The following is a 10506-nucleotide window of genomic DNA, read 5'->3' on the forward strand; positions in this document are numbered from 1 at the left end:
ATAACTCCACTGTGAGGTTTAAACACCATTTACCTTGTATTTAGTTATCTCTACTTGTCTCTTCCCTACCAGATGGTAAGCTCCCTGTGGGCAGATGGTGTCTTCCCACTTTGGGTCTCAAGCACATTCTAGTTCAGGTCTTGCCTTCAGTTCAGTGACTCAATGAAACAATATCTTCCTGCTCCAGCCTTTGTACCTTCTAGAAAGTCTCACAACCCTTCCCTACTTCCTCCCACCACCATAAAAGTGGACACCTTATTCTCACTCCTCATTCATCACCCCAACAGGCTCTGACATCCTAGCTGGACAGCCGTTTAAATGCAGCTGCCATCTTGTGTTCATACCCAAGCCTTTCCCCTCCGTTGTCCAAGCTTCTCTGTTTATGGGGCCAGCCATACAGTCATGAGCTAGCACTGCCCTTTGGCAGGAGAAATGCCCAAATATTAGTTTATACAGACTGTAGAAAGCCACCAGGTGTGTAGCACCTGCAGTTTCCATGAGGTATTTTCACAACCCAAGCAAATCCCATGAGCAGTGAGGCAAGTCCTTCCCATTACTAACCATCTCTGAATTTCCAACAAGCCGTAACTGCCAGAGCCAAGCCCTGCAATACTCCCTGGTTCTCCATCTCTTCAAAGTCCCTCAAACAGTACATATCCAAAACAAACTGCTCAGCCTACCCCCAAACAGCCCACGAGACATGGTCAAGGAGTGCAAAATGGCAGGCACGTGGCCATGACTGCCGACCCTTACAGAGCGTGTGTCTTTGGAACAATTTCCTAGAAGCAAGAAAGATGTCTTCACCCAGCCCCCACATCCTACAAGATCCCCTGTGGTCTGATCCAAGTTCTAAATCCAAACTCATAAGTCACTCACTCCCCATTCCACCCCCAATCCCACTTTATATATATCCTAGGTCAGAGAGCCAACTCGAGGTTGCAATCAGACATTCTTTTCTAAAGCATGAACACGTAATCCCTGGCAAATGGCTATTACCAACTTTGGTGAACCCAACCTTTGACAAAGTTGGTTATGTTTATAACCAGACCCAGACCAGCTCAAGTAAGTGAGGAGTCCCTCCTAAAGGAAGGGAGCCCTTTTCTCCACCTGGGATGGAGCTTCCCAGTCGACCGCATCACCCTGCCCCAGCCTGCCCTGCTTCCAAGGACCGGCCATCTGGGCTGCCCCTCTGCCCTGGCCTTACCTTGTTCGGGCAAGGTCGGGGCCGGCCTGGCGGTGCAGAGTGTGGCTGTGACCAGCACAGCCCAGAAGAGGAGGCACTTCCAGCTCCACATCCCAGTTCTGCACTTAGAGGTTGGGGACAGGGCTCCACGCCTCCATGGAGACTCCACCTTGAGCTTGATCTTCCTTCTCAAGCTGACTCTGGGGATAGAAGAAACCACAGAGTTAGGAGGGTCTGAGATGGGGAAGGCATGAAACAAAGCAAAGCAGGTCACACTGTCTGGAAGGGTGCTTGAAGCAATAGTGTGCTCCTTATGGCAGAGAGAATTGTCGTCCTATACCAATGTTGAATTAAAGGCTACAGGACTTAATTTAAAGGGTGTTTTATTCCAATTCTACAACTCTTTCTTCCAAAAAAAATGTCTAGAGCTATTTCCCTTGCTTGGGAAAACCATCATGAAGTTCTCCAGGATACAAGCCCCAAGCCTTGTGACAGTCCCAAGAATTCAGCCCCTTTGTGTGCAAGGACTTTACAGAGTATAGTGGACTTGCAGGAGATTTAAGCATGCCGACCTCCGCAGTATAAGACTTCCCTCAGTCCAGTGCAAACCAATCCCTTCGGTAATGGGGAAGAAAGAGAAATAAAGAAATATAGAAAGAGTGGAAGGTTAGGAAACGAGAGGCCTTGGTTCCGGTCTTAGTTTGGATTCTAAGTAGCTGTGTGATGTAAGCAGGATGCTGAACCTCTCTGGACCTGTGCAAAGAGGAAGCTGAAACAAACGATCTCCAAGGGTTCTATGGCCTTGGAACTGTAAATCTGTGACCTAATATATTCCCTTTATAAAAGCCAATCCATTTCCAGTATTTTGCATAACGGCGGCTCTAGCAAACCGGAACACCCTCTAAAACAGTACTAATCAAAGATCTCTAGTTCTACCAGCCTCCCTCACAGATGAAACACAACCCTTACCAACTACTTAAAAAGAGCCTCAGAGGGGAGAACCACGACACGGATCCAGTTCTCCTCTCTGCTGCAGAAAGGTGCCAGCTCATGTTCGACAGAAGTGAATCCAGCAGTAGGGAGAAGAGGTCGCACTGAAGAGTCAGGGCTCCTGCAAGGACTGACTCAAAAACTTGCTCATGCCAGTCCCAGTTAAAAACGTGGATCTGGCAGCACTTTATCCTCCTCAGGTCTGAAGTAAAATGTAAAGCAACTTCCTAGGGCCTTAAGGAACAGATCCCTGCTGCCCAACATTCAGCAAGTGCCTGGGCACTGTTTGCGCTACATGGGGGTGAACATCTCTGTCCTCTGGGTGGCTTCTGCCCTAAGGCCTCAGGGGACCACCGGAGCTATTCAAAGAATCCACTTCTCCGGAACGTGCCCGAATGTGGTGCATCAGCCCTGCCTCCCCTGGAGCAGCCTGGGCCCCTCGCAAGTGAGTCAGCCCTGGCTGGCAGCAAACCCGTGCATTCTTGGCTTTGTTCACATGTGCTCGCCAGCAGGAGTGCGCATGCACGGCCACTAGCTCCCTCCCAGGGTTTGCAGGAAAATGTTTAATGATTTTGAATCAAAGGAGAAGTAAACATATCTGTTGCATTTTTTCTAAATTTAGGAAAAGGACCAGATAAGACAGGCTGGAACTCAGGTTTACTGAATATTACCATGTGCCAGGCATGTACTGAACATTAAACAAAACAATTATTCTTCATCATCAACTTATGGGCGGATAGGAATTAGTATTTCCCTTTAAGTAATGGAAAAACTGAGTCTCAGAGGTTCAGTGCTTTGCCCAAGGACATGCAGCTTGTAAGCAAGAATCGGGTAATTCCTTTGGCCAAATGAAAGAATCTTGGAACCAGACCACAGATGTGTCGTCAAGGATGTAGGATGGGGCACCAACGCAGGCCTGCCACACAAGTGACGCTTGCACGAGGACATCCTTAACCACGCCCCACACTTCACAACATCCCTAACCGACAGGTGCACGTGACTAAGAGAACTAAATGCCACAGGACTCGCCAGAGCAATGAATGAGTTTTGAGAATCCCATGGGACAGGGTGGTTTCATCTTTTAGATGCTCAAACTGGGTTTCGAAGGTAGCAGGCCAGCAGCTGCCATTGCCACTCGGCCCTCTGTCCCTGAAAAGCCTGCCCACCTCCTCTCAGGCATGGGCTGGCTGCAGACCGACCTCTTTCAGCTTGGTGATCAATGCATTTCAAACTAATCCGGCAGCTTCCCTCCTGCTCATTCCCAAAAAAGGTGGAAAAGCCTCACCAATTTCTCTGGCTCTTAAATTCCACATCTGTAAAACAAAGTATGCTAAGAAACCCAGCCTCCAGGCACCTGGTAAGTGGGTGGGCTCTCCATGCCACCAACAAGATGCAGTGACACAGCTATTCCCCATTCTGTCTGGGACCCTGGCGGCTGCTCCTTTACCTCCTCCTTTACCTCATCTTCTTCTCATTCTACTTATCAGTGACTTCTGAAGATTCCTTAGGAATAGTCCCCTGCCTTCACTGCTTGACAGATGTGCCCCTGGACCTGGCAGGTATCACAGCAGCTTCCTCAGATGCCCTGCAGCCAACCCTACCCTCAGTCTCTCCATACTGGTCAGGTCCCTGAGACATGCAGCCCCATTCCACCTGGGTGCAGACGTCCTCACTAAGGAAGGAAGTGGGGAACACGCCACTTGTCAGAGGGGTGCAAATATTTGCCCTGCTTACATCACAGGTGGTTATGAAGGTCAAATGGGCAGGTGGGTAACAGTGCCCGGTCTCCCCTCTCTAAGTGCTAATCAAGTGTAAGATGGAGATGGTATCTGGTGAGAAAGCAGGGGGCTGTACCATATGACTGTCCATCTCTCCTAAATCCTAAGAGTTAAAAATTCTGTGACCATCAGATCTTCTTGTTCAAAAAAAAGATGTGAGGAAAACCAGCCCAGGATGAGTTCAAGGTCAAGCTTCTGTTATCTGGAGAATAACCAATGAATTCTTGCTCTTCCATTTATGACCCTACCACCCTGGGACAGTCACTTAACCTTTCTGAGCCTCAGTTTCCCACCTTGGAAGGGACTAAAATATTTGCCCTGCCTACATCATAGATGGTGTGAAGGTCAGATGGCAATGTGGCTGAAAGCACCTGCCCCCTCCTCTCTAAAGAACTAATCACATGTAAGGATTTATAAGCATTGTGCTTGATAGCATGCTCAGGAGAGTTTGGTAATTGGTGGCAGAAGGACACAAACTTCCTACCTTTCCAAAGGTAATTCTCACCAGTCATCTTCATACCTATTACTCTAGGTCTGGCTGTCCCATACAGTGGCTATTAAGCACTGGAAATGTGGCTGGTTCAGACTGAGATGTGCTATACATGTAAAATAGATACTGGATTTTTAAAACTTGGTATGAAAAAATGTAAAGACTGTATTAATACTTCTTATATTGATTTTATTGATTTCCATGTTCAAATGACAACATTTTTGATATGTTAGCTTAAATCAAATATACTATCCAAATGTAAAAGGAAAAAAACCAATTAATTAATTTAAAATGTATTTCACATTTCTTTTTACTTAAAATTATGAGCCTCACGTTCTATTCCCATCGGGCAGCACAGCCTAGACAACCTCAATGCCTGTGGGCAAGTGTTTCTTCTTTGCCCTTCCTCCTTCCTCAACAGATCACCCTAAGAAGCTGGGGCTTCCGAAAGCCTTGCTCCGTCCTTCTAGCTGAATTTATAAAACACCCTAGCCCTTCTCACACGATGCTGCTTATTTGTGCCTCTGTTCTCTCCCTATGGAATTGCAAGGTCCTTAAGAGCAGGGTCTGTGCCTGACTAACCTTTGTTAAAACCCTCAGCACCTAACACACGTACAGTGGACACTGACATATGTTTAACTGGATGAATAAATGAATGAAAGAAAAAAAAAGTTGACTGAGAAGAAACTGATATACTCTTCAAGAAGTTGAGAATACCAAAGAAACGCAATGGCCAGTACCCTCTCCTCCAGTCTGAGGACTACCAACCAGGAAATTCTGTAGACATCTTGATTACTCAGAATTGAGGAAGTAACACCAAAACATTAATTAGATGGAAATAAGACTTACTTCTTAACGGAAATGGTCACTTTTCCCAGAAGTAAGCATTCTCTACTCACTGTTGGGGAGTGGCAAGGCAAGTACTTAATAAGCATTTTTAAAAAGTTATGCAGCTCAGCTTGCAAAATTTTAGTTGGCCAAAGGAAAATGCTATTTTTTTCCTATTTTGAGTCTCTGTAAAACAAAAAAAAAAGGGTCCAAATGTCCTTGGGAGTTAGGAATAGGTACAAAGTAGAACAACACCTTACTCGTTTTGTTGTTCATACGAGTGAGTGCTATTTATTAAGGGGGGCAGCAACACAACTTCTTTAACTGTGTGAGGGGTTGGGGAGGGTAGTAAGGAAAGAATTTCTGTTTAAGGTAGATGTAATCTTGGGGAAGGCAAATAGCCCAGCGAAAGTCTGGTATTTAATCCTCTCTGGAAACACCAGAATCTTCTTTAAAGTGCTGCATCTGGACTCCCACCAGTCCCTGCCACATTCAGACCTTTTACAAAGCTCTTGGGGAGACAAATGCAAGACAAACTTCCCAAGAGGAAATTAAACACATCTCAAGTGATTTGAGGGCCTTTCAGAACAAGCCTGAATCAATTCTATCTCCTTTTCCCCCAGCAGCAAGCAACAGGCTCAAACTTTCTAAGGAAGCTCTTTAACTCACTGGAGTACCAACAGCCATTTTGATGGAAGAGATTAAATATGGAGGCAAGACGAAAGCATCCAGAAAAGGGTGGATGTTAAAACCCAAAGCACACATGAGCACATCACCTATCTTAGCAGTCTTGTTTCAGGTCAATACCCACAAGAAACAGTGAAGCAAACAAAAAGCACACAACCAAAAGGAAAAAACCCACGAATTTTCCTTCATCTCCATGGTTGGAGTCTGCCTACCCCAATGCTCAGTTCAGTTTTTCTGCCCGCTAGAGTCTACCAGGAATAAGGCTAGCCCAGGCTTAAGGATGATGCCTGGATGTTTTCTAATCCTCTCCCTTAAGTTGGAAGACAATAGCCTCTGCCACGCTCCTCCATTTCTTCCTGTGCCTCTGCGTCACTTGGTATTCAAGGAGCACCGGATGGAAATTTCTACCATCCTCCAGAGCCAGGGGCCAAGGAAAAGCAGCACGCTAAGTCTCCTTTGGAGACACAGGAAGTGAGAGGGTTCCCACCTGGTCCAAATCCCCAGGGATTAGATGCCCCAAAATGGGCATATCTGCCAGCATAGTGAAAATGAGCAGTTAAAGCACGTGTGTCCAAACGGCTCTCTAACAGGACGATTTTCCCTCAGAAGCTGACACTTAGCTATGACTAAGAGTCAGTGCAACAGATTTTTCACCAAGCATGTCACCAAGCACACAACCATCCCAGCTGGGGCCAAGTTCCGGTAGCCTCCCAGTCCCCAAACAACCTGAACTCTGAACTCTTGAGGGCCAGCAGCCGCTCTGGAGCGTCTCCCAACTAAGTGCGGGGAAATCTGTAAAAAAGTCACTAGGGAGGCTACGGGGGCAGGCGGTCAGCAATGGCACTGAAAGGAAGGGAGACGACCCAGGTTCGGGGTAATTAGCCAGACGGAGGCACGTCCCACGGGGCTCAGCTACTTTAAACTTGGCGTTTAAACAAGCCTCTGGGAGGAAACCAGGAGGCTGGGACAAAGGGGAAAATGGCCACTTTCTGCTCAGTCTCCAGGCTAAGGTTCTACAATTTAGATGGGATTCCAAAAAAAGCGCCGGTCCGGAGGTGCAAAGGGCAGGGCACATCTGCGGAGGAAACAGTCACCTTAATTACCATGTCTAGAGAAAGTGCGATTTCATTACAGCCTTCCAAACTACTGCCCCAAAGAAGGAAACCAGAGAAGTGTTTTCAATTTGAAAGGGCCTGGAAAGGAGAGGGTGAGAGAGAGACCAACTCTTCCCCACCCGCTCTCAACTTTGGGCCAGAAGGCACTGCTTTTCTACCCCAAAGGAAACAAACAAACAAAACAACCACAACTCGACAAGCCAACCCCCGCGTTCAAACCTGTAGCCCAATAGTCAAACGGTGAAACATCCCACTTAAGTTTCCGGGGGCTGCGGCCCCAATAACTCCTTAAGAGCAACCTCCCCATACATGCCCCGGCCGCTGCGCACCGGGAAAAGAAAGGGACGCGTGTCCGCCACCGAAGGGGCGGCCCGGGATAGGCGCGTTTGGGACACAAGCGCTAACCGAAAAGAAGACGGTGCACTGCTTTTGTTCCGGAAACATCCGTCAGAACCAACTCTGGGTCAGACCCACGGTCCAAGAGGCAGATGGACTGTTGGCAAGTGTCATCCCCTAAAACCGTGGCCCCCTCTCCCACGACGTCTCTTTTCCGCACAGTCTCGAAAGCACCACCCACCGAGCGGCAGCAGAAAAATAAATAAGTTGGAAGCCGAAATGGCTTGAGATCCAAGGGAACTTTCTTTTCTCCCCAAATCCCGATGCCTCATCCCCAAGTTTCAAGAAATTTTAAAGAACAAGTTGAAGAACCGAGTTTTAACGGGGGGGGGGGGGGGGAAGAGGGATGCTAATAATATGGCTGCGGTGTACCCGTGTGGTGTGAAACGGAACCAGATGCGACTGCTACATCTGGAAAATGGGGGAAAAAAGTGCTGGAGTAGAAAGACACCGCAGAAATGTTCTTAAAATGGGCTTATAGCTTCTGGACCCCGAAAGGACAGAATGGCTTCACCCCTACCCCTCAAAAAAGGTATCTGGCTGCTTTCATGGGGTGTGTGTGTTGTATGAGCCCCATCTATCACGTCAGTAAATTCCTCGGGCAGTGAGGGGTCTCCCCCGCTCTTCTCCCCTCCCTAAGCATAAGAGAAGTGGGGAGAGGAGAGCAGAGAGCCACAGGCCGAGTGGCCGACCGAGCCCACCGGACAGTACCCTCATCCCTTCCCCCACCCCCGAGAACCGGGTTGGAACGCAACATTCCCCTCCCCCCATAGCCCATACTGGGGATTAAACATCACCCGCCGGGCGCCCTCGCCCTTCTCCAAACTTCCGACCCCGTCTGAGAGGGACTGAGGAGAAGATAAGCCCTTCTGGAACCCGGAATTCCTCCCTCACCCTCCACTAAAGCAGATATCCAGTCATTTGGTGACGCCACCTCCTTAAAACCTGTTCCGAGAGACGCTAAGCCAACCCCCTCTGCCTTCCTTCTTCATGCCCCTACCCACCCCCAACCTCGACCCCAGACTTCCCGGGGGGTGAAAAAAGACTTAGGAATATCCCGGATTGGCAGCGCTCGCGCCAGAGCTACCTGCTAGATTGGGGTGTTACCACGAGGGGACCCAAAAGAGATGGAGTGGAATGCAACACACACACACACACACTCACGGGCGCGCGCACTCGCCACCTCGCTACCCAGGCGGTGGAGACCCGAGGGCCGCCGCCGCCTTTGCTCCCACTCTGTCCCTCCCGGCACTCACCGCGGGGCCGCCGCCGCCGCCGTCTCGCCCGCTCCGGAGCGCGAGTTGGCGGAAAAGTTGGGCGGCAGGACAAGCGTTGGGGAGGGGGCGCAGAGGGCGACGCCGGCATAGGGGAGGGCGGGCGGACAAAAGCGGGGTGCAGGAGGCTGGGGAAGGAGAGAGCGCCGGAAGGTGGAGGAGGGCGGAGAGCGAGGGGAAGGAGGCGCCGGCCCCGACTGGGCTGCGACGGGGGAAGCGCGCAGCTAGGAGGCTCCAAGCGCCGGGGGCCGCTCGGGACTCCAAGCCCTGCCCCGGATCTGGGGGGTGCCGCGGCTCTTACCTCACCCGGCGCTGCGGTGCCGCCTCTGGAGAGTCCGCCGTGGCTTGTGCGGACGGGCCGGCGCCCGCGTCCCCTGCTCCGACCCGCTGGCCCCGGCCGGCGCTCGGACCCGGGCGGCGCTCGGGGTTCGGCGCTTCCAGCCCGGGCGGGAACAATGGAGCCGAAGCTGGTGTCCCGGAGGCGGGGCGGGGGTGGGGAGGGCTCCCGTCCGCCTCCCGGGGTCCCCAGACCCCGTGCCCCGAGTCCTCCGAACCCGGCGGCGGCAGCTCACGCTTCTGGCAGACCCGGCTCCATCGTCCTGCGGGTGCCCCGGCCCGCCGGCGCGCCCTACTGCAGCCCTGGTAACGGTGCGCTCTACTGGGCGCCACTCGGACGGGAGAAAAGTCCTCGGTCTCGGCTTGGGTTTTCCAGCTGCGGGGCGCGCTAGAGGCTGGGGAAGGCGAGGGAGCCGCAATGCGCTAAGCAGGGTCTCGGTCCCGTCCAGACGTGGCCGCCCCAGCTCCCGGGCACGGCCCGGGCTCCTCGGCGCACTGCGGGTGCGGCCGGACCAGGGCTCGGGGTCCCGTTTGTCGCTTGCTCCTACGGAGGCCGCCGCACCAGTGCCCGCAGGAGCGCTCGGAGCGCTGTGCGCCGGCGAGGCGCGAGGGCTCCCTCTCTCACTCCTTCAGCGCTTTAGTCCCTCCTCCTCCTCCTCCTCCTCCTCCTCCTCCCCCTGCCGCGGCCTGCTGGGCCTTGTAGTTTCCAAGCCGCGGCCCCCGAGCGAAGGGCAGCGAGCCGTGCCGCTGGCTCTCTTCCTCTCGTTTCTTGCAGTCTGGGCTCGCTTGGCGCGCGTGCCCTTCCCTCTGAGCAAGGCGAGGAGGGCGCCCGAATATCAGGCCGCGCGCAAACTAGCAGTTTGGAGGATGAGGTGGGGGGTGTCCGTAACCCTGAGGTCGTACGGGGTAGCATAGACTTTGGAATCTGACTGATGGTTTAAACTTTGGGAAACGATTTTCTTACTCTAAATCTCGGTGTTTCTATCTGTAAAAGGGGGACAATGGTACTTTCCACATAGAGTTGAGGATTCATTAAAGGAGATGTAGGTTTAAGGTCTGGCACGTAGTTAACAGTAGATTCATCCAAGCTGTTTTTATTCATGAGAATATCTGAAGCTGGGACCCCCTCCTCACACTGCGATCTCACTCAACCCGGTCACGTAATCCCGGTTTTGTGGCCCCCAGGTTGCTGAGCCCTGTAACTTTTACAGCGGCCTTTTTGGCCTCCAGAAGGTTCCAGCCTGCAGCGACTGTTTAGGGAATTAAGAATAAGAGCAGGGAGTTGTCGGGAGGTGCTGGTTTGAAAATTAATCATCCCAGTACTCGATGGAACCCTGGGAAAGTGGCCTAAATGTCCTTTCCCCTGGGTCCTTCTGCAAGGTGATATAATCTTGTGGTTCCCTAATCCAAAGATATATGTGTTCTCTGG

At 51.4% G+C, this 10506-nt stretch overlaps 1 protein-coding gene across 1 annotated transcript in view; it reads right to left on the reverse strand.

Moving 5' to 3' along the window:
- The window catches only part of FGFR1 (fibroblast growth factor receptor 1), a 52201-nt gene extending 43026 nt beyond the window's left edge, over positions 1-9175 (reverse strand). Inside the window, 2 exon segments of the mRNA XM_037831390.1 lie at positions 1205-1383; positions 9043-9175. Of these exon segments, the coding sequence (XP_037687318.1) occupies positions 1205-1295 (91 nt within the window). The 5' untranslated portion in view covers positions 1296-1383; positions 9043-9175.
- Positions 9176-10506: the final 1331 nt, after the last annotated feature.

The sequence above is a fragment of the Choloepus didactylus genome, chromosome 3, assembly GCF_015220235.1.
Source record: "Choloepus didactylus isolate mChoDid1 chromosome 3, mChoDid1.pri, whole genome shotgun sequence".
Taxonomy (NCBI): domain Eukaryota; kingdom Metazoa; phylum Chordata; class Mammalia; order Pilosa; family Megalonychidae; genus Choloepus; species Choloepus didactylus.